Genomic DNA, 25310 nt, shown 5'->3' with positions numbered 1-25310 from the left:
CTATCTCTCTCTTTTTTTTAAAGGCTGCCCATTTTCTAATTTTATTTTGTAATACAAAGAATTGTAATTGCAATGTAATGAAAAGTCATGAACCTATATTTTAAGATACTTTGCAACTCTTTTTTGGTAAACTAAGTCCCAAATCTTGCTTGTCCAATGTAAGAGGTCGGTGTCCGGTTACCTCCTTAAAGTCTTGAATGAATGATACAAAGATTCATGTTTAAAAAAAGGGAATATTCTTGTTTGTTTTTGTCCGTGGAAACTCAGCGTCTCACCTGGATCACAAAATCCTCTCTGAGCTGAGGGAGTTTGTCGTGTAATGCGGTCTTTCTGTTAGTTGCTGTTTTTCTCTTAAATGTACTTAATTTAGTCTTCCATGAACCAAGAACCTATACCCAACTTTAACTTTTCAGCTTCAACAATGGAATATATGATACAATACATGAAAAGACTTTGCACACGATATCTATGTATAAATCGAGACATTAGATTTGTGTATATAAACATAATCTTTACGCAATGCTCTCTATTATTCCAGAGTGAGAAGAGGAGGGTACGGGGGGAGTGAGCAGGGGGAGTGAGCGGAGGGCCTGGCTCTTACGGGGCGGGCAGCATGGCTCTAGCTTCAAAAGGTAGTGACGTCTGTGTAGGGCACGCTGAAGGTACCGTAGTCAATGCTGATAGGTCATTTTACATTGTTAATAAACTTTTGTTATGAAAAACTACATTTGACTGTGTGGAGTTATTCATGTATCATTATAACATGCTGCAATAAGGGAACTCTGTGCAACTTTTGCCTAGAATGTTCCACAATATGGCATTATCTTCAAGGCAAAATAGTGACTCCACCAGGTCAAGTGACTGGTCTGATCTGTGGGGAGGTGACCCTGCTCACTGTAAGAGCAAGCGCAAGTTTTTCAGTGTTTTTAGCAGTGAAAATGTAATTGAATAAATGCAGGATAAGTTTAATGCTCTACTGTGGAACATTACAGGCAAAGTAATCATCATCAAGTATAATTAATCATATATAGTTTTTTCATAAGAGCTAGAGTAGATACACATTGTAAAAATACTCAGCTTAGGTTAAAAAAACAACATAAAATGTGCTTCAGTGTCTTTAATTATGTACTGAACTACATTAAGGCATCTGCGTATTACATTTCATATTTTAGAGCTTTAATTATATGTATATGTATGTATGGAAAATAAAGTTTTAGTAATTAGTTGTAATTATCTTAATATTGTTCCACCACTGAAGAAGTTAATGTGCATAATTGGCCACAAGATGGAGACAAATACTATGAAAACAAAAATATAAAAGCTTTCAGACATGGTATATTTGGTTACTTAATGACATAGATCACTTAGTTTTGTTGCAATTTTGATCACACGTAATGCACTTTTGTATATACTGAGGCAGAAGTGACAGTAAAAAAAGAATGTAACTGTAATTGTGATTATCCTAATATTAAGTTTACCAAAGAATAAAGTCATAACAAGTAGAAAACAGTAGAAAAATCAGTGAATGGTAAATAATTTTAAGCACCAGATTATACAGCAGTTTTCAGTTTTGAGGACACGGATCTATGTCCACCACAGTGACCATTTCTCCTCTGCACCGGCGCAGCCCAGCCTCACACTCGCTCAGGGTCAGGGGGTCGGAGTCAGAGCCCACCCGCACACACACGCTCAGACCTGGGGAGGAGCAGTCTGCAGAGGCCCTACAGCTGCATGTACTGGTTTGCTCTGGAAAAGCCAAGCAACAAATCCGATTATTAAAAGTAAAATTACACCAAATTTACTCTTGTGAGCTGTTAGTCATGCTATGATGTTGTTAATTCATGTATGAATGAAATAAAACACAACTCCAAGTATCTTTTTGATGAGGAAAAAACAATATAACATAGATCAGAAAATGGCATAATATGGAGCCTTTATTTACATGAAGTGTTAATTTGACAACCAATTTATATTTAGTTGGAAATACTTCATTATAACTTCACCTCAGTTAGCCTTAATACAGCATGAACAAAGGCTTATACTAAGCAAATAGTTTATTAAGAGTAATTAAGGCTTATGGTAGGCTACTTAATTAATATCTTAAAATAAATATTAATTCAGGAATATTAATTAAGTAGTTAATAAGCCTAATAAACTTGTTCATTATGAGTTAATCTTTGTTCATGTTTTGTTAAGGCTAATTAAGCACAGTGTTATAATGATTTCTACTTTTGTTCTAGTTTTAGTGGACACATTTGAGACATCGTTTGTGTGCATGATGCATGTAGAGTTTGGGCCTCTGTGATTGAAATGAATAAATTATATTAAAATATGTTTACAAAACAAAACTGTGACAAGTATATATATATTACTCTACAAAATGAGCTCTGACACAAATAGGTGGGACACTCACCATCACAGGTCTCCCATGGGTGACAGTTGGAACAGCCTGAGTCAGCAGAGCGCACGGGCCACGTGCACAGACTGTTCTCTGCTACAGCGTGCGCCTTCTTCATGCACTTCAGAGCATGCAACTTACACACAGTCAGAACCATGGGACCGATCACCGGGTTTGACGCACAGAGCTCCAGAGACGGGCTGAACACACCCAAAAACAGTTAGCAAATAACATGAGAGCTTTTCGGACAGGGATTGGTATCCCATATTTTATATCTTAAATAATGCATAGGGCACTATACAACTGAAATGAGTTGAAGGCTGAAAGACTTTAAAAGCACAAAGGAGCATTTCTTGATTTCTAAGTAACAATATCACTCAAGGCAATTTGAGGTCTGGAGAAACACAGCTTTAAAGCAACACTGTTTAACTCCCTGGAAGTGTCAAATTCCATGGAAATGGAAAGATACATCCATACTTCAGAATATTCACCATGGAGATTGAGGAGTTTTATACCATACTGTGGAAGATTATATAGCCAATGGAACAACATTTCAATTCTCCAGACTCAGGTTTGTGGAAGTGCAAGCCCACTCACAGTAAGACATTTTTTTTGCATGTTTTTCAAGTTCTTCAGTGCAATAAAAATGCTTTTATTTTGGAATATTTTTGAGCTGAAAAATGACTTTGAATCAGCAAGACTTGAAGACATGTGAATGATGTTTTTGATATAGCTAAAAGCTAATAAACCAAGTCACAAGCATACACAGTGCTTACCCACACTCATTGGGCAGCTTACACACACACTTGCCCCTGACGTCTTTCTCCCAAACTTTACACTGCCCTGAAGGATTCACTGGTTCACGGGACTTCTTAGAAATCACTGTGGGAAAATTAAAAAGAAATTTTTGGCACTTAGTATTTCAGTCTTAGGAAACACTGTTCTTTTAAGAAAAGAAAAAAAAAAAAAAAAAAAAAAAAAACATATTTTTATTTATTGTAATTAAAATGAAATAAATAAATAAATAAAATGAATTGTCCAAGTACTTCTAGACCCACCTGTAATGTCATGACAGACTATTCATGCATAAAGTGCACCTTGTTTGCAGGTGACTTCGGTGGGGTCAGGGGAGAAGTTGAGGCTGGGGTCGCAGATTGCGGTGTTGTCTCCCTCCAGATATTTTCCCTCTGGACACGACAAAGTCACAGAATCTCCAATGTCATAACTCGACTTATCTGGAGATACCAGGACATCAGCAGCTAGTGTGGGCATCATGCAGTTTGATACTGTAAGGGAAAGAAATACAGGTATTACATAGTTATTACCTAATTAAGTAAATTTAAAAGGACTGTGTAACAGCTTTTTTACAGTTACGTGTTATTACAAGTTGATTCATAATAAAAATTAAACAAACTCACAGCGTCATCAGTATAATCACAAACATCACATATGAAATGTCCATTCATGTTTTGTGTAATACTTGAACCTGAACCAAGACATTTTCAGGCACATATGAGCTCTTTTCTGTTTAATTGCATAATATTGTCAGCATGTGGTCAGGATAAAACATCAGATATCATCGGGCTAAAACAAAAAAAATTGAGATATTAAAGGTGCACTATGTAACTTTTCTGCTATTCTCCTTAGAGATACAATTGCTTAGTCTATAATATTCCAGTATGACATTAAATCAGAGGTGTTCAAACTTTTATCATCAAGGGCCACACACTGGAGCAAATTCAAAATCTAAGTGCTGCAGCCTAGTCGTGAATACAGTACTTCATTAAGATGAGTGGATTTCACACAGCTTTCACAGAGCCACTGTACCTGGAGTAAGGTTTGAAACATTAACTTAAGGCAGACATGTCAGACTCAGGCCTGGGGGTAAAATTTGGCCTGCGATATAATTTTATTTGGCCCACGAGATCATATCAAATATGTATTAGAGCTGGCCCGCCGACTACAGATAGGCTATAGAGACGTTATTTATTTAAAATGTTATTATTTTATATTATGCTTGTTCTGGATTCAGTGTTTAAACAAATTTATTATTAAACATTTATTTTAATAAGAAAAGGTTTAACATTACATCTCGAAAGAAGAGAAAACATGCAGATGTTGTTGAAATTTTTCAATAAATATTTAGTTTGGCCCACGACTTAGTCCCAGTTTTTAATTTTGGCCTTCTGTGAATTTGAGTTTGACACCCCTGACTCTAGGTCTGTATCACAATGCAGTGTGATGTGCTAGAATTTGAGTTTCTGTAAGACTTTCTCCTTTTGAGTAACTGAGCAAATTCAACAAAAGGCCAATAAAAATGGTCTGATTTTTTGCCATTGTTTGGCCATCCCTGCATTAAATTAAACATATCTTTCTTGCTTTTATTCAATTAGTGTATTTTTAAGGTGATACTATGGAACATTACAGGTAAAGCAATAATATCTCTATAGAGACAAGCAGGTGACAGAGCCTTCATCACAAAAGTAGTGCAAAACAGTGCACCTTTAATTACTGTCATTTATATCTATCTTCTAACCTAAACCCTAAATACAATATAATTATACTTAATATAATATACTTAATGGAGTATCAAGGGTAGTGTAAAATAATAGTTGTGTTATAAATATCTAATGTAATATGCTTAAGTGAGATGAGACATTTACTTTGGCAGACATCAGGTGTGCCGGACCAGGTCTGAGCAGCAGTGCACTCAAATATGGAAGGACCAGAGAGATGGAAGCCTGCTATACACCTGTACTCCACCCGGTGCCCGACCAAGTATGTGTCTTTGGGGTCCTAAACACACACACTCAAAGGATTAGGTTGGAATGTTGTTTGTAGACAGAAAATGCATAAAAAGACAAGAACACACAAAAACAAGTGGATTAACACAACACACACGGACATGTGTTAAAATAGATTTAGCGTTATAAGTATGAATTTATATCATCATATAAAGGGTATATAATGGTATTTAGATTTCAGTATTTTAAAGGGCCCATATTACGTTATTTTCACATCTATGTTCCTCAGAAAATAGCGTAATATGGACCCTTCAAAAATGTGCTTTGTAGTAAATTTTCTATCCTTTAGAAACTGTTGTCAATTTTTTGTGGTTACCAGGATGTAGCCGTTGATTAGAGTTGGGGGAGGCTCACACTTCAGCTTGGGTGAGAGGGAGAAGTCAAAGCATTCTGGTTCAAAGTTTCTGTATGAGAAAAAGAAACAAGAAATTTACATTACATTTACAGAGTTGACAGGTTCATTGGCCCCGCACAGCACTGTGTAAAACTGACACTGTCTATGAGTTTTTAAACATGTTATAATGGTGTTCCCTCATCATTACCTCACCCAAAGTTGTATTTCATTTCATCCCTTCATTTTTTAGCTATTCTGTATAGTCTTGCATTCAAAACCTCTGTTTTCCCCATCCCCTGTCCCCGCCCACAGCTCTGTACCTTATTCAAAAATGTATTCAAAAAAATATACCTATAGGGGTAAAAATAATCCCATAGTCAGTTTTTCAACAATAAAATAAGTGAAATGTACAGACATTTTACTATGAAGAGGAGGTTGTCACTTCTGCAGTTTCTATTTTTAAGCTATTTTAGAACAAAAAATGTAAACAAATTATCTAAATGTATAATAATTGTCAACATATGTCATAATTTAACACGAGATATCTCAAAAATTGCATAATATGCTATTTTCTGATGTATTTTTATTTTATTTCCTCATCAAAAATCATACCCGCTGGAGTTTTGTTTTTTTTCATTCACACATTTAACGCACAAATCCTGCATATTTAAAGTAAGTTCTCTCAAATGGAAAATACTCAGCTCCACTTTGTGATGTCATATGGAAGTACAGGAAGTGCTCCATTTGTTTTTAAACTCCATACATCTTCACTAGAAGCATTTAGATTATTACAGCCCTGGAACTGCCAATCTCTACTGAACTAAGGTAAAAGGTAGCTGAGAGAACTGCCACTACATGACATCACAAGGTGGAACAGAGCATTTTGAACTTTAGAGATGTAGTTTTTGAGGAAATAACAACATACACATAACTAAATGCTCACAAGAGTCAATTTTGTGTAATATAAAGTAGGCTCTTTAACAGACCTGAGATAGTCCAGTTCTTCATCATCACAGTCTCCGGTCTCTGTAGCTTTTCCGATGCAGCTTTGTCCTCCGTTCCTCGGCTCTGGGTTAGTGCAGGAGCGACTTCGGGTTTTACGTCCCCCAGAGCAGGAGGACCCCAGAGCAGGAGGACCACGCAGACCAGCATGACCAACAGCCATCAACCTCCACTTTAGCAAAACACAAACAAATCACAACAAATAAAACATGAAAATAAGTACATCGACCAGAAAGCAATGACATGGTGTAAGGGTGAGGTGATGTGTCAGTTCCGGTATCGGTATTGGCCAATAACAATATCAACAACTCTCTTGGTCGATGCTGATATTCAATACAGATATTCGATACCAATCATTTTTGACCCTGTCTCATTGTCTGTATGCATTAGATTGCTCCTTTTGAACTGACTAATGAGCAAAAATGGAAATAGAAGAGTGTTATAGATTTTTCAGTTTCTAGAATGTGATGATGTGATGATGGGGGTCAAGAAACATTTTCCCTACTGATTACATTGTACTTTATTATGAAATATCTAAAAGTAACAAATGTTGAACCTGGTCATTTCTCTTACTGACTAGAGTCTAGACCCCTTAACGACTTTCACGATATTAATTTTAGCTGCCTCCATCTGTACTAAATAATATTGGCCTGTAAAATACTGTGACGTCATCTGAAACCCAGCAATTGATTACATTTTACCTTGCCATGACCATGACCATGCTGTATTACAACACAAATCTGCAAATGAACAATATTCATTTTAGCTGCCCCCATCTGTATTAAAAAATATAATGTGACATATCATCTGAAACCCAGCAATGTGGCTGTATGTTGACCAAAACATGTGACAAATTATTTTAGATCCCAGATAAATAATTTTGTTAATATTTTTATAAAAGTGAAAAGTTAATTTGAGTAAGTTGTGATACTTGAACCTAAGATAAATTTTGGGGCCTTGCTATGGATTTTAAAAGCTAAATATGGGTCAGTTACAATGTTATTCTATTATTTATATTATTCTAAGGTATAGTAAGAGCTCTGTAGTTTCTACTGTTCACCTGATTCCCTTTTATCTCTGTTGTGGTTGGGGGAAGTGTAAGCCGAGAATTAGACTTCTGTTTTGGATTTTCAAGAAGTAGGGCTCAGTTCTGAGAGTCCGGGGTGTTAAAGAGCTCAGCGTCGTAAAACTAGCAGCTTGTTAATAAAGCACATTTGAGGAGATCAAGGCGTCTGGTTCTTACCTGTGAATACTTCGGGGTATGACAGTACTTTATTGTCCTTGGTGGAATGTATCCTTGTGCCTTCTACATTAGATGAGTTTTAGTATAGTTTATTATTATTATTATTATTATTATTATTATTATTATTATATTTATTATATTTTTTATTTAAAAAGGTAAAAGGGTACAGCATCATTTTCATGTTCACAAATTTTGAACAGCACATTTCTCGGAAGAGTGGTTGTATTTATGGTAATGTCTATGTCTTTCGATATATTCATTGGCATAATAAGATACACGACCAAATCACTAAAGAACACATGCTACAGTACATAATGCTGCCGAATCCCAGGAAGACTATGGAGTACCTGAAGCAGAAACAAACAACAAAAGCGGGATAACAGGAGATGAATGCGGACACTGCGCACACGGACGGTGCATTGTTACCAGTACGATGCGTGATGTTTGGAGCCCTCAGACTCCGTGGTCAGGATTTTCTAAGGACGTGAGACTGACGTGTGAAAGCCAGTTTGATGGACATGGGCAACTGTGAAACGCTCTGTTCTGTGGAATACGAGAGTCAGGGCCAGAGGTAAAGTGTGTCTCTTTATTACTGGTGCTGTGGAAACAACTCATTATTTTCCTCTTTTCAAGTTTAAGTTCTTATGGCCTAATGAATTTAAAATGTTTAGATTTAGAAAAAATCAGGGCAAAGAGTTTACACCTGTATCTCCAACACAGATTTCAAATGGATTTACAGTGCTGCTCATGAAACACAGAAGACCACTCTCTTTTTATACAGAAGCTGCGTGTGCGGTGCGTGACCAGAATGTATTATCTTCGACTGTCTTCACTGATAGATTTTTATGGTTGAGTTTGTGCAGTGAATAATGGCCCCATCCATCCCATACTTTGTGTCTGTGGGAGCCTCTGTTGCGTCGTGGAGGTGTTACGTCTTTACCTCCACCTCATGCAGCTTGTTTACTCAGGTGTGTGAATCTGTATACGCCCAACAGACCAGCAGTCTGCTATGGCGGCATATGTGAATGAAATAGTCGAGTCATGAGCCTGCTAGAATCCTCCATACCTTCTACGGTGGTCGCAGCTCCAGACCTTGAGTTTACTTTGAGTATCTCACTGTCTATTGCTCCTGTTTTAGGCACAACGACAGAAGCTAAACTGAACTAAACTAAACAAGAAGAGCATGCACACACGCACAGACAGGCATTCTGATCTAGTCTGGGAGTTGAACGCAGGACCCTCTTACTGTGAGGAGAGTGTGCTTTTGACTCACCACGTTCAGAGTCTTGAGCCTCAGATCCGGGTTTGGGGACGCACTTGCAGACGTCGTGGTCCATGACAGCGATGCCGTTCTTCTCACAGGGCAGACAGTGGCACGGGTGGGACTCGGACAGGTACTGCTCTATGGCGTTTTTGAGGTACAGCTTTTTCACACCGGCACAGCGGACCTCCTTCACCAGCTCCCAGAGAGGTCTCAGCTGAAAAATACATTTTTAAAGGAAATAACATTATATCCTCAAATCCTTTAGTTTTAGTTTTATTATTTTAATGCAATTATTTTCTAATAGTTATTATATTTATAAGAAGTGACCAGTGATGTCTTCCTTTTTGAAACAGAACTTGCTCATTTTTAACAAAGCAGCCCATTACTGTGAGTCATGCAGTATCAGTACCAGTCTGGGTGTTCAGAATGTATTGTCCATAAAGGATAGGGCTGTAAAAGTATTGAAATTCTGATACTAATTGATATTAAAAATAGTATCAAAATAGATAAAACAGTACACTAATATAGCACATGCATTTTCTTTCTGGTCTCAAAATGGTTCTTATAAAATGGTCTTTGTTGTTAGTATTGATCAGTTATATCTGATGCCATCAACATGCCCTGGGTGTGTGAGCTAACTAGAGGCACTGCTCTGTCTGAAGTTAGTTAGATTTTAATCTGAGCTTTGTTTTAAGACAATATGACCATAAAAAGCAGACTACTCTAGAGGGGAGCTGAATTATCCTATTAAGCAAGATCCTCTCAAATAAAATTATAGTCACAGGTTAGTTACCATTAGCTGGCAGTTTTTCAGTTAGTCACTGTTGTAAATAAACCTGAGTGTTCAAAGTAACTAAATTGATTAAGTTGCGTATACTCAAAGTTTTAGAACTAGTTCTACTAACTCAATTATGTCAAGTTGCTTTAACATGTTTTTCTTTTTGTGTAATTTTAACAAATATTTCTCAATTAAAAGGAACTATTGTGGGTATAAGTGAACTTAACTTAAAAACACAGATGACACAATTTAGTAGAATTACGTAAAAAAAAAAAACGTTAAAAAACAATATAATAAGTATGTTTGTCTTATTAAAGTATTTACATATTGATTAGACTAGTAAATCCCCTGATTTGTCTCTTTTTGCTAATAGGTGCAATGTGTCACTATGGTACATTCTAACATTCTGCCATAGACATACATGCACAACCTCAGAGAATCATATCACTGGCACTGCAAAGTATCAGTTGGGATATTTTGTGAATGGTAACATGCCATTGCCAGATTAGAAACAATGCACACCCCTACAAACACCCTGAAAGACAAAAGTATTTTAAACAGCTCACCTTTGAATTAATAACTTTGGGGAATGACCTCACAGAGTCGGCCCAGTCTGTGTAGGCCCTCCAGTTAGCTTCTGGTGTACTGATCTCCATGTTCTGCAGCTGTGCAATCAGAGCGTCACTGCCCCCTTCTGGTGTTACTTTGCCCACAAAACCGGTCTTGTTGAATACTGTTAAATGAAAGACACCATAGTGAACAATAATGTTAACCCTAATACTAAATATATTGTAAATGTACAGTGCTGTGCTCACTGTTAGGCTTTCTGGAGAGGTCTTTGTAGTCACGATCACAGGACTCACGATATATGGGGAAAAACAAAAAGTAGTGCTTTGTTCTTTCACACTCGTTATGTTCAGCTATCTCAGTGACTGTAGAAACAAGTGACAAAAAGAAACAAGTTAATGCCCAACTGATTCAAACAAAGAAATAAATGAATGAATGAATGAATTTTAATTCAAAATTTATTCAAATCTAATTTATTAATTTACTTTAAACATATTTCTGTCTGCTGTAAGTACACAGAGGTCTTATATTACGCAAAACTGACTCTTGTGAGCTTTAAACCATATTAGAATTTTATTAAATCCTCAAAAACATACATGGAGTTGTGGTTTGTTTCATTCACTCATGTTTGAATAATGTTGCATTGTTAGTCTGTTTACATCTCCAAAGCTCAAAATGCTCTGTTCCACCTTGTGATGTCATGTAGTGGTAGTTTTTGAAGTTAACAGCTACCCTTTACTTTTAGTTCAGTAGAAATAGGTAATTCCAGGGCTGAAATTATACAAATGATTCTAATGCAGGTGTATGGAGATGAAAAATGCAGTGGAGCACTACCTGTATTACCACATGACATCACAAGGTGGAACAGAGTGTTTTCTATTTGAGAGAAGAACTTAACCTAAATATGCAGGATTTGTTTGTTAAAAATGTGCAAATGAAACAAAACACAACTCCAGGAATGTTTTTGATGAGGAAATAACATTATAACAGAGATCAGCACATAATAAATGACTTTCAACTTTTTAGTGTGGCTTCAACTTTTCTCTTTTAGGGGACAATTTTGAGAATTTGATGCTTAAAATTTCAGATTTTTTTGTCAATAAATACGTTTATAACCACAATATTGCCATTATGTTACATCGTACCAGGCCCGTCAAAAAGAAATTTGGGGGCCCTGGGCAAGAGGTCTCACATGGGCCCCCCTCTAATATGAATTAATTGGCAACATTACCAACAAAATAACATGGATTTCAATGAGATAACATGTATTCAAAAATGAGGATTGAACTTACTTTTGTGTATTTGCACGTCAGAATCCAGTCTCACGATGACGGAGAGGGAGCCCCCTAGTGTCCCCTCTGATAGGTAGTGGGTCCCAAACCTGGAGATGAGTGCTCTGTAGGCTGCGTAGTTGTACACTGTAGGGAGCTTTGAGAGGGCCTTCCAAAACTCCTCTGCTATAGGGATGTACTGTGGAGATGTGGCCTGGAAACTGGCTAATTCAATGTTATTCTTCAGGATCAAAAGATGGAAATTCTGAAAAAAAAATATATATATAAATATAAATATATATATATATATATATATATATGTTTATTGGTATGGTTCGTGGAGGAAGAAGTACTTGATTTTGATACTTAACTAAAAGTACAGAAAAAAACAACACTCAAGTAAAAGTTAAAGTATCACATGAAAAAATCTACCAAAGTAAAAATATTAAAGGACCCATTTAAAAATGTACTTAAAGAGTAAAATTTAAAAGCATTTCATACATATTTTGAGCTCTAATAAAACTACTTAAAATGTAGAGATGTTGATAAAGATTTGTGATGAATTTTCTTCAGTAGAATCCATTTAATTTGCTTTTTTGTTGCTGTTTTTATTTGTATATTTTTGTTTGCTCAAATTTTCAACGTGTAGTACAGATACGAGAGGTGAGACCAAGTCGTTTTGCAAGTCTCAAGTAAGTCTCAAGTCTTTGCCCTCATGTCCGAGTCAAGTCCCAAGTCAAATATAGGCAAGTCCAAGTCGAGTCTCGAGTCACTGGCCCATAATTCCAAGTCCAAGACGTCTGCGTTGAACTTCAAGTAATTTCAAGTCTTTAAACCAAAGTAACACAGATTTTTGTAATTTATATGACTTTTAAGAAAAATTATACAAAAAAAAAGTATAGTATATTTATATATCAGTATTTATAGAGCATATAAGAGTTGTAGAAATTTTTTTTGTTAATTTTTCCTTTTTAAATGTCTTGCCAGGATCTTGGTGTTAATCATTACAGTCAGAATAAAAAGAACTCAAATTTAAACCTGCTTCTCAAGTCTTCTCAAGTCATAGGCCTCAAGGCCGAGTCAAGTCCCAAGTCATTTACTTTGCAGTCCAAGTCAAGTCCCAAGTCTTAGTCCATTTTATCAAGTCAAGTCTCAAGTCCTAAAAATAGTGATTCAAATCTGACTTGAGTCCAAGTCACGACTTGCAAGTCCCCACCTCTGACAGATACCACCATTTTTTACTTAAGTACAGTAATTTAGTACTTTTACTTTGTTACATTCCACCACTGGGTATGATATATATGACATTTATATGTTTTTCAAATTATTTCTTGGTTTGGTGGGATAGTAAATGTAGTAAGTATTTTTCATAGTTTCCATAGTTGGCAGTTGAAAATAAAAGTACAAAAATACACAAAGTTGTAAAACAGAATAGCTCCACCAGTGTCATCAACATAAAACTCCAACATAATGCAGGGACAATTTACAAACAAAATGATTATGGAAATACCTTTACACATGTCTTATTTGCTAACCGTGTCCAACCAGGAAGGAAAATTATAAACTTAAAAAACTAGGGAAGAATTTTAGTATTACTCTAATCTAACATATGTACTTTAATCACGTCTTTTGTCATTGTTTTGAGTTTCATTATAGATGAATTATAGATTATTATATATACATGCATTATTATGATTATTATTACACTATTTTACAAACCCGTTTTCGATCATCGGTCTCATGGTAGTCATAATTTCTGTACCCCTTAGTTGTCCCAGTGACCGTCTCTCTTTTGACAATATCCTTTCTGTAGTGCCATTCACTCTGGAACATCTGATCGTTTAAATTGTTCTGAACTTTAACCTAAAACACAAATTAAACAAACAAACAAACAAACAATAAATGACATGAAAATATTGCAGAGTATAAAGCTATGATGTGACTTCAACCTCCAAGTTGTCTCTGTGGAGATGTTATTGCTTTGCCTGGAATGTTCCACAATAGCGCTTTAAACTTATCTTGCATTTAACCAATTACAGGTGTTTTTATTGACAACAGAAACACCTTGAAACATGCATTCGCACTGTGAACGGGGTCTCCTCTCCACAGATCTGGCCAGTTCCTTAGCTCAGTGGCATCACCTGCTTGTTTTCAAAGAGATAGTTAAGTTTAATACTATACTGTGGGGCTTTCTAGAGATAGCAATAACATCTCCATGGAGACAAGCAGGTGACATACCCTCCACGAGAAAAGATAGATTCACCTGTCACTTGCCACCTGTCACTCACTGTCAGCCAAATTTAGCCTGCTACCATTTCTACTAAATCACCTCTTAAGTCATTCATATTTAAAAACCTCATATCCACCGAGGCTTCTTCATCTCTTTCTATTAAACACCACCTGAGTCTACGTCACTCTTTTCTATTTGCTAGTTTCTCTTATGTGTCTGTTTAAAGCCATACTGTGGAACATTACAGGTTATATGGTGCTATACTACAACTAAAGATGTCACAAAATGTTACATAGAGATATATTAAAGGTGCACTGAGTAACTCGGCTTATGGAGAGTGTCTCCATGGAGATGTGCCTACAATGTTCCACAGTTATGGCCATAAACTTATGAATCTCTGTGGAGACTTGCAAGCCAAATAGAACCTTTTTCACAATGGCCAGAAATGTAAACGTCACTTGCATTAATGCTTTTCTATGGCAAAATATCTGTGGAAATGTCTCGTGTATTTTCCACCAGCTTCATAAATCTGCCAACCGAATTACCAAACCAAATCTTCATCCAACAAGGTCGACAAAGGACATATTCTGTCCATGAAGAATTTATCCACAAATGTCAAGGTAAGAAAGACAAAAACGTAAAGGCGAACAGCAACTAGTATTAGTGCTACTAAGAGATTTGTGCAGTTGAAATGCTAGACATGTAATCTGTGAACATCTGTAGCATTAGAACTGCACAAATCTCTCTGTCTTTGCTAATGTCTACATCAGGAAATCAATTTTTAATTTTAATTCTAGAAACAGTCTGAGTTCACAAGTTACTTATTAACGAATTACTTATTACTTATGTTTTATTCATGACCATAATGTTAGTTTTGCTCAGGAGCAGTTCAGTAATGCTAGTCGCCTTTACATTTTCGTCTTTCTTATCATCATAGTTGTAGATAAATTCTTCATGGACAGAATTTGTCCTTTGTCAACCTTGTTAGATGAAGATCTGGTGATGGGGCTGATTTATGAAGCTAGTGGAAAATACGCAAGACATTTCCACAGGTATTTGCCATAGAAAAGCAATAATGTAAGACTCATTTACCCTACATCGCAGCCATTGTGAAAAAGGTATATTACAGGGTGTCTCCACTCACAGTAAGAATGTATGTTTTTGACCTATAACACCTGTAACTGAATAAATGCAAGACAGATTCGTTTAATACCATACCAATAATAATAATAATAGTAATAATAATAATAATACCAAACCAAACATTAACATTTTCATGGAGATCAAGAGTTTGTAGACCCCTTCACAAAAGTTGCACAATGCACCTTTAAGATACAGATACAAGAAAACATGCAAGAAGCAAATACTCAACTCTACTAAAACCTATTTTGGCAGTGGATTATCAAAATAGTATAACTTCAAATGTTCTACTCATGAATATCAAACAGACAAAGCTGCAACAACTCCAAGGTGACAAGCACCTCCCCACCTCTAGGCCAAGTTACGAGTCAGTTCTGTGGAATAGTGAGTCGTCATTACATTTACTGGATGAAATGAGGGCTTTAAGTCTTTCTCGTTTGAAATAGTTCTCTTGTTTACAAACCCACCACAAAATTGTACTTGAGTAGGCTCTGGGGTAGTCTGTAGGCATTATGGTGCATCTTGCGACATTGGCCTCCGAAGCTCTTGGTGTTGATGACGAGTCCTCTGTTCTTTCCTGTGGCTAAGTCGACTCTAAATCAACAATATAAAAACATTTCAAAATCTGTATCTGTCTGGACTGAATTAAAATGAAGAGTTCACAGCAAATTCAAAAATGATAAATTAACGGTGCTGGCGTTGTGAGTAAAGTGAAGAAAATCCAGATGTGATTTGAAGGCTGTATCAAGTGGTGGTTTGAATATTGATTAATGAAGTTATACATTGAGTTGAACATTGTTTAAAGTTTAAAGGTAATGCTCTATGTGTCCTAAATAATGGGAAACAGATGTGTGCTTTTAGGGACATTCCTTTGCAGATAAGGCTTTGGAGATAACCCAGGCTGGAGTTATCTAAGAAGACTTGGTGTGATCTACAATGGTTTGGTGGGGGTTGTCACTTCCCCCAAAGGAGAAATGCTGACACTTCAAGAACGATTCAAGGTGTGAACCTGCTCAACATATTATATGCATATTCATACTGTTGTGTTTTATAAACTGGGTTGAGGGACAGGCAGGGAGTCAGATTGCCTGGTGTAAGACCTCCGTAAGTGGAGGCCATCAGGGACAGCGATTTGACCCAGAGCTCTGTATTAGAATTGTATTGGCAGGGGAATAAATTTTTGTAATTTAAATTGATTGAGTCTAGTGATTTTTGATAGAACACGGCTAACAGATTCAACATACTCAAAGAGTTATTTCAACTATGACAGTGCTGTAAAATGAGTAGTTGTTGATTCACAGTGTTAACGTTAACAAACAAACTTTATTTATAAGGCACTTTTCATACAAAATGCAACACAAAGTGCTTTACAGTGATTAAAAACAGTCCCACATTTCCAATCACCCACCCACCCACCAACCCAACCCCCACACAATCAAACAACCCAAACACACACACTCATACACACAAACATGCACACACACTCACACACACACTAACATGCTAAAATACATAACCGGACATAATAAAATGTGAGGTTGAATACAGGCGAACCAGTTGAGAAAGCACCATCAGAGGAGCTGTCTGCACCGGGAGCAGAGAGACGTCCACCACTACCAGGAACCGCCACAGGGTCCAGGGGAGAGATGAAGCCCAGGCACATGAGGCCCAAGCACCACCCCTCCACCAGGAGCCCACATGACAGACCCAGCAGCTGCAGCCGACCTCCACTCCTGATGCAGAGGCTCCCACAGAGGAAACACTGGAAATCCTAAAAAATATGCCTGAATATAATAGAATGTGTACAATAAAAACAAGTAAAAGTATAAGATTTCATTCAAAAGCTGAAGCTAAAAACACTTAGAAAGTGTCTATTTAAAATATTACACTACATCAGATTTGGGCTTTTGTAACATTTTCATATTTCACCGTCCGGAGCAAACCTAAGCTAACAGCGCAAAGCTAACAGCTAATATTGTTTGTTTTTCAGCAGAACTGAACTCAACAAGCCTCAAGTCCAACCACCTGAGCTCTCACATGCCCCTGGTCAGATTACTTTACCTTTTAAGGACACTCTGCAGTTAATTAAATTCATAAAAATACTAAATATATTTGGTCTAATACTAGTAGTAGTATTGAGTAGTAGTAAGCTAACTTACCTGTGACAGTCAATGTTGCTGTCACTGATGTCCATGAAAATTGGGTAAAAAAGCCACAAATTGTACTAAATTAAGAGTAACGTTACTTCAAAAAGATATTTCTCAAGTCTAAGTAAAACGTATTCGTCCAAATAATGTGTTAAGTACCTAAGAGTAAAAATATTCAGGAAACTACTCCTCAAGTAACTTAAGTTAAGAGTAAATGGACAAAACATCTAATTTGTCATTTAAAGTTAATGCAGTTGCGAGGATGAAACATGAAATAGTACTCATGTCTGATATTTTCACAGTGGGAAGAAAGCACAATATCTGTAAATAGTGACTCAAGTAAATGTATTACGTCATAATACATTAGGTCATTGTAATGCTAAAATAAAGTGTTAAAACAAAGCAATATAGAGTTGTTAGTTTTTCACTATACATTAGTGTAAAAAAAATCTAATCTTAATCATTGTCAAATTCAACTATGAGGATTGTGGTTACATGAGTTTACCCGTGTTGAGCCTTCTACACTTTGGAACGTGTAGTTTTAACTCATATTGTGGACCTCATATGACACGGTAAAAGTGTTAAAATTAACAATATACGAGTTGAATTAACACTCATGAATTTGCTGTGTTCAATTCTTTTTTGTTACTGTTTTCTATGTCGTCAATACAAATAATATCTAGTAGATTTTATCAAGGAGGAATGTAGTGTAAAATTGCAGTAAAATATTTGGCTTCTGAATACATACCTGTAAACTTTCAATTACTTTTTAAAATGGTATTGTTCTAATGCATTTAGCGCTCTGATAGTTTCATATAAGGAAGTATCTTGGTCTATTTTGTTCAAAATTCTAAATCTTCTTTCTGTTGTTGTGTACCAAATGTAAACCCATCAATGTTGTTTATTTTAACTTCACAAAGTCAAGTACTGTTCTATAGTGACCTGTGACATGAGGGGACCAGAACTAAACCAGGACTGAACCAGAATTGAACCAGGAGGACTGAACCAGGAAGACTAAACCAGGACTGAACCAGGACTGAACCAGAATTGAACCAGGAGGACTGAACCAGGAAGACTAAACCGGGACTGAACCAGGACTGAACCAGGACTGAATCAGGAGGACTAAACTGGTTTAGTTCTGGGTTACTCCCAGTCTAGTCCTGGTTTAGTCCTGGTTTAAATCCAGTTTAGTCCTGTTTCAGTCTTGGTTCATTTTTGGTTTAGTTCTGGTTTAGTCCTCGTTTAGTCCCCGTTTAGTCCTCTTGGTTCAGTCCTGGTTCAGTCCTGGTTCAGTCCTGGTTTAGTCCTGGTTCAATCCTGGTTTAGTCCTGGTTTAGTCCTGGTCCAGTCCTGGTTCATTCCTAGTTTAGTCCTGGTTTAGTCCTCCTGGTTCAGTCCTGGTTCAGTCCTGGTTCAGTCCTGGTTTAGTCCTGGTTCAATCCTGGTTTAGTCCTGGTTCAGTCCTGGTTTAGTCCTGGTTCAGTCCTGGTTCAGTCCTGGTTTAGTCCTGGTTCAGTCCTGGTTCATGTGTTGTAGCCTATGATTTATGTTCTGTAGGTGATTATGAATGGCATTAATGTTAATACATGATTCTGCATCACTGGGTTTATAGGTGAGTGTGTTACCCGGTGCCCAGCAGTTCGATGTTGGGTGGCGGCCTCTGCTTATCACAGACGAAGTGCTGCTTCCTCTCACATGTACTCTCATCTTCATTGTCTTCCTCACAATCCTGATCCCCATTACACATCAGAGTCTGGGGGATGCACATGCCTGAGGACAGAACAAGTCGATTATGCTTTCTATAGGAGAGAAAGCAGCATGTAAAAAGAGTGAAGAGTGTTGATGTTAAAGGGCCCATACTGCGACATTTTCTGATCTGTTTAATGATGTTTCCTCGTCGAAAACATATCTTGAGTTTTGTTTTGTTTCATTCACACGTTTAACACAAGAACCCTGCATATTCAGGCTGAATTCTTCTCTTCTCAAACAGAATACAGGAAGTGGTCCACCGTGTTTTTAACCTCCGTACACCACACTTTTTCCAGTTTTTTAGTGTTCACTGTTTACTGCTGACAAAAAACTAAACTTTTGATTTATGAAAGTGTCCCCCTTTGGCAGATATAACAGCTGAACACACTCGTGGCTCGTTCTTTTTACAACAAAAATCAAATATTCTTCAGAAAGTTCTTCCCAAGTCTGTTGCAAAAGTTCCCATAAATGTGTGGCACTTGTAGGTTGCTTGGCTTTCACTCTTCTATCCAGTTCATCCCAAACCAGCTCGATGGGGCTTAAGTCTGGAGATTGTGCTGGTCACTCCATAGTTTCAAACTTACCATCATGTTCTTTTTTCCTGAGGTAGTTTTGGCAGAGCTTGGACTTGTGTTTTGTTATCTTTTATCTTTTTTTAACCTCTGGCTGTTCAGTTCTTACCGTTGTACCATTTCAAGCTCTTCATTGGACTTGCATGACTTGAACTGCAATAAATAACTGGAAAAATGTGGAAAACTTTTGACCGGTAGTAGATGTCTTCACTAAAAATCTTTTAATAATTTCAGTCCTGAAACTGCCAATCTCTAAACAAAAAGAAAAAGGTAGCTGTTGACTTGAAAACTACTGCTTCATGATGTCACAAGGTGGAACAGAGCATTTTGAGATTTGGAGATGCAGACAGACTAATAATAAAGAATTACTCAAACATGTAAATGAAACAAAACACAACTCCGGGTATAGAAACATTTTAACATGGTTTAAAGCTCACAAGCTCAATTTTGTGTAATATAGGACCTTTAATGACCTGTAATGAAATATCTGATCTTAGAAGCTGCTGTGAATCGTTGAATGTTTATATAATGTGCTTTTAACCCACAGCCTACTAATAAATAAAGGTACAACTCGTGTATAAGTTTGATTTATACCTGATCTGCAGCGGAATCGGTCCCCACAGCCTTGCTCCAGGGGGCAGGATTTAGTGGGCTCACATGATCTGGTCTCAGAACGATCTCCACCACAGCGGTTCCCTCCAAACTGGGCGTACACCGCGATGGTCCGATAACGAGTCTGCAACACATACACACATACACGATTTTACAATAGAGTGGAGACTTGTTCGTTTTCAAATGGCATCACATCATTCAATAGGCCAATATTATTTAAAACACATGGGGGCAGCCAGAGGTGGAACCAAGACTTTGACCTCAAGTCCGAGTCAAGTCTCGAGTCATTGGCCAATAAGTCCAAGTCAAGTCCCAATCGTCTGCTTTGAGCTTCAAGTCAATTCAAGCCTTTAAACCAAAGTATCAAATATAGCTTAGACTTTTGCCATTTATATGACTTTAAGATAAATTGTACTTAAAAAGTCATAGTATATTTGTATATGAGTGTTTATAGAGTATATAAGAATCGTAGAAAATAATTTAGTTAATGTATCCTTTTTAAATGTCTTGACAAGATCTTAGTGTGAATCATTACTGTCAGAATAGAAAGAATTCAGAGTTAACAGTGTTTCTCAAGTCCGAGTCAAGTCCTAAGTCATTGACCTTCAAGTCTTAGTCCATTTTATCAAGTCAAGTCTCAATTTCTAAAAATAGTTACTCAAGTAGTCATAACTTGCAAGTCTCCACCTCTGGGGGCAGTAAAAATGTATATTATTATTATGTATATTATTAAAATGCAGAATTGTGTTGTAATACAGTGAGTTCTTGGGTTTAGTCACTAATAGAAATAATCAGATTCAACATTTGTAAATTTCCTTTTTGTAAATTTGCTATGAAAGGACAATCTGTCTCTTGAAATCTGAAAATCACCAATATGCAATCTAAAAATAATAAATTATATGGACATTAAACAAGTTTTTGTACCTGTTGTTTTACATAAAGGAACCCTGTATCTCCTCCCAGACTGCAGGAACTCATACTGTGTGTTGTTCCCTCATGCAGTTGTGTTTTGGTTGTGCAATTTCCTATGATTCACCAGTGTTTGAGATCCCATATTATCAAGCTTATCAAATAATTATAATTTATTTCTTTTTTATTGTTATTTTATTTGTACACATTGGGATTGGTATTCACATCTTAGAACTCATCATGGATCAATTAAAACTATTAGCAACATAGCGCACAGCAGTATAAATCATGTACAAAATGTGCCAATGCAACAAAATCCATGTAAGTTTTTAGGAGTAAACAACATGATAACAAAAATGCAAAAATGCACAGTGAAAACAGACTTGACCTGTGTCCTGGTGCAGCCGTCACACTCGGACCAATCTCCGAAAGGACCCCACCTACAGTGCACTCGGGGGTCTGGACATTTCCATGTAAAAAACATGAGACGAACTTCTAAGCAAGGCTTGGTTTCAAACTTCTCTCCAAAACACGGGTTCCCTCCATTCTGAGCGTGCACGGCAATCGAACGGGTCCTGGTCTAAATATACGAAATCACAAAAAGGATCATAAAAATAATTTGAATTGTCCAAACCAAATAACAAGAAGTATTGGAGGTTAATTTACAGACATATGTAATATTTTCTTGATATGTGCATTGTTTACCTCACTAAAATGTAATGTTATTGTGATAGTGAAGGTACTGTAGAAATCTTACTGCTGTCAAAGGATTCCGATTTCTTTAATTTGAAGAATAATTGAAGTCACTAAAAAGGACCAAATGACCATAATCTATGTAATTCCCTCTACTATGTCTCATTTCCATCATAATCCCAAGAATTCAAGTAAAAAAACATATATCTTCATGTTGTCTGCACTGAAATGAATCATGGGATATGTAGTTTCTGCTGTTCATAAGCTGTTGCTACTGTAAAACCATGCATTTAAGCAAAGGAACTCTTAATTTGCATTATGACAGCCCACAATATTAATGTGAGACTTTTGACGATACAATATCACAATATTTTTCAGTTATTGTTACATCCCTAGTGCTTTCTATCTTTTTAAGGCTTTAGAAGATTTTTTTTTTTTTTACTTAGTTAAGCTGACCTGTGTTGTGGGACATCCAAGACATGAGCTCCACTCACTGTATGGCCCCCACTGGCAGTCCACCCTCTGACAAAACCTGAAATGTGAGTTCGAGACAGTGAGTGGTACAAGACGTGCTTTGATTTTAGCTATGAAACAGAAGAATGTATAAAAACATGGCTACCCTTTAGAGGAGAGCAGGAGCAGAAGCCACGGCAAGACAGTCAGGCAAACTCGCCCCTAAAGATGAAGATAAGAAAATAAATAATACTCAGAGAAACTATCAGAGATAAGCAGATGTCAAATAATATATTAAGTAGGAGTACTGTAGTAAGAGTAACAAAGCAATTGGTGAAAGTAACAGTACAGAATAACTGTTGGGACATACCATGGGATTTGGGATTTAGAGTGAATGTAATCAAATAAGCAAAACATTAAAGAAAAAATAAATAAAATACAGCGATTTTGTACGTATTGACCACACAGAAAATGAAATCATATCTAATGCTGGTTCAAGAAAAGCACATTTTTGACTTGACAAAATCTTACAGGAAATAGGAGTAATGGTTAATAACATTTATTAAAGGTCCTACATTACACCTAGCCAAGCTGGTGCCACCTAGTGCCTCTGCTCAATTTCATTTCTCTCCAGCGACTAGGTCAGGAATCAGAATACACTGGAGGGTTTGCAAGAAACCTGGAAGTGCGAGTCCAGACGCCAGCCAATCAGTAAAAAGCCATACATTCTCTGTTGGCAACAATTCCCAAGATTGAGGATTTAAAACCGGAACAAAGAGAATGTTTGGTGAATTTTATCAAGGGGAAAGACGTTATTTCCTTCTTCCTACGGGATTTGGAAGAAGCTTAATATACCAGTTAACCCCATTAGCGGCACATTACATATGTCATGACCGAATAGCAGTGCTTGGTTAACTAAAAAAGTACCCGCCTACAGTCGAGCGAATGAATCTTAATGTTGCGGAGTCAGAGGGTTTCCACAAAGTGAAACCGGCTGATGAATCAGGCTGGGCTATTACACCCATGTTTGAGCAATTCTGCATTTTCAGTCCGTCCACATCTCCAAAGCTCAAAATGCTCTGTTCCACCTTGTGAAGCAGTAGGTTTCATGTTAACAGCTACCTTTTACCTTTTGTTCAGTAGAGATTGGCAACTTCAGGGCTGAAATCATCCAACTGATACTAATGAAGATGCATGAAGTTTAAAAAACACACTACGACCCCATAACTTCACATGACAGAACAATTTGAGAGAACTCAGCCTAAATATGCAGGTTTTGTGTAATAAACATGTGCAACTGAGACAAAACACAACTCCAGATATGTTTGTGATGAGGAAACAACATTATAACATTAATCAGAAAACAGCGTAATATGGGTCTTTTAAGTGAGGTGACAAAACTACTATAAAAAGTACAATATGTTCAAAAGGTTAGTCAAAGAGATGTAACTGTAAATGTTATCAATTTAAAAAAGCACAATGTAACTACCCCCATTATTCATAGATACTCATCTCCAAAACATGCTAATTTGATCAAATATCACTGTAGCATTAGTGTTAATATTGTAAACTATGAGATAAAATGAGCTGAGTACTTGCCTTCATGGTGAATGCAGAGATGCTGGCTGCAGAACGGCCGGCTCCTCTTACAGCAAGAGCCGGAGAGAGGGGGACTTCTCTGGAAAGGGAGTGTTAGGGAGGAAACTATTAAAAGAACCCCAAACTATTTGTCTTGTTGACCAATGGCGACCTTATGATGGAGGTTACATAATGTTTTAAAGCTGCTGATTGTGTGTGGGGTCGTCTCCAGGGGTTCAGCAGATGTGTTTCATCAGTGTCTCGAGAAGGCTTCGTTCCAACCATTGACTGGAAACAAGAGTGAAAAAAATAAGGCCAGTTCTTACTGTTTTTTTTTTTTAATTAATATTATGTAATCCTTGATTTCTATGATTTGCTTTTTAAAAAATTTAATTGTATTTAACTTTTTTTCTTATATATTTAACTGAACACCGCCCAGGCCTTTGGGTGCAAAGTTTGCATGTTTCTCCCTGTGCCTGGGTGGGTGCTCTGGGCACTTGACATGATAGAAAGCTCCAAAAGGTTAATTATGCATAAACCCCCCCATATCACGCTATTTTCGGATCTAAGTTATAATGTTGTTTCCTCAACAAAAACATACCTGGAGTTGTGTTTTGTTTCAATCACACAGGTTTAACTGTGTGAACATGTGTGAATAAAACAAATGCATATTTGGGCTGAGTTCTTCTCTCAAAAGGAAAACACAGAAGTGTTAAATTTTTTAAACTCCATACACCATCACTAAAATCATTTATGTAACTTAAGCCCTGGAATTGACAAATCTGACTGAGCTAAAGATAAAAAGTAGTTGTTAACATTAAAACTACCGCTTCATGACATCACAAGGTGGACAAAAACTAAACAACAGTCCAGGTATTTTAATATTATTAGGTTATTTTTTCAGACCAAGAGTTTGTTTTCATACCTGACAGTTTCGACTGCTCAGTAGTGGTCTTCCTCAGAGTGGTCACGTGATGTTTCTGTGACGTGTCCGCGCAGCTGATTTATACAGGTTTTGACGCTGTCTTCCACTGGTGGAGGCAGGATGACAGCGCCCTCTGCAGTCCAACTTCCTTAGGGCAGTATCTCAGGTGTGCGAGAGTTAAAAAAAAAAAAAACTCATCCCGATTTATAGTCCTGTGGGCACATTTGCATATTTCGATTGCCTTTTTAATCCAGTGATGGTGTTTGTTTTCCTCTGTCCCAATGTTTTCCTCTGTCATCCTGCCTCCATCAGTAGGAAGACAGCACTAAAACCTGTATAGATCAGCTGACCGGACACGTCACAGCAACATCACATGACCACTCTAAGGAAGACCACTAGTGAGCAGTCGAAACTGTCAGGTTTGAAAACAAACTCTTGGTCTGAAAAAAGAACCTAATAACATAAAATATCGGAAGACCAAATGAATCTCATAGGACTAGCACTCCAGGTATCTTTTTGATGGAGAAAAATTATAACATAGACCAGAAAATACGTAACATGGGCCCTGTAATAGCCCTGCCCCTTCACAAAACCACAGAATAACCTGGAGTGTGTCTGCAAAACATTTATTGTGGTAAATA

General features: G+C 36.9%; 1 protein-coding gene across 1 annotated transcript; it reads right to left on the bottom strand.

Annotated features, from left to right (window-relative positions):
• Nucleotides 1–1009: 1009 nt before the first annotated feature.
• Nucleotides 1010–22384, bottom strand: c7a (complement component 7a). Its single transcript, XM_020932339.2, is given in 19 exon segments — nucleotides 1010–1746; nucleotides 2414–2598; nucleotides 3175–3280; nucleotides 3496–3684; nucleotides 5062–5194; nucleotides 5519–5606; nucleotides 6523–6656; nucleotides 6658–6710; nucleotides 9055–9259; nucleotides 10390–10556; nucleotides 10639–10755; nucleotides 11683–11926; nucleotides 13381–13524; nucleotides 15499–15625; nucleotides 18804–18948; nucleotides 20094–20235; nucleotides 21409–21600; nucleotides 22170–22245; nucleotides 22333–22384. Coding segments are annotated over 17 exon segments (2457 nt in total). The 5' UTR covers nucleotides 21505–21600; nucleotides 22170–22245; nucleotides 22333–22384; the 3' UTR covers nucleotides 1010–1564.
• Between the last annotated feature and the right edge of the window lie 2926 nt (nucleotides 22385–25310).

Source organism: Boleophthalmus pectinirostris, unplaced genomic scaffold, assembly GCF_026225935.1.
Source record: "Boleophthalmus pectinirostris isolate CB_2022bp ecotype Guang Dong unplaced genomic scaffold, ASM2622593v1 HiC_scaffold_4, whole genome shotgun sequence".
In the NCBI taxonomy this organism is placed as follows: Eukaryota; Metazoa; Chordata; class Actinopteri; order Gobiiformes; family Gobiidae; genus Boleophthalmus; species Boleophthalmus pectinirostris.
Note: the sequence above shows the minus strand (reverse complement) of the source record. Positions and strands in the feature narration are given on the sequence as shown.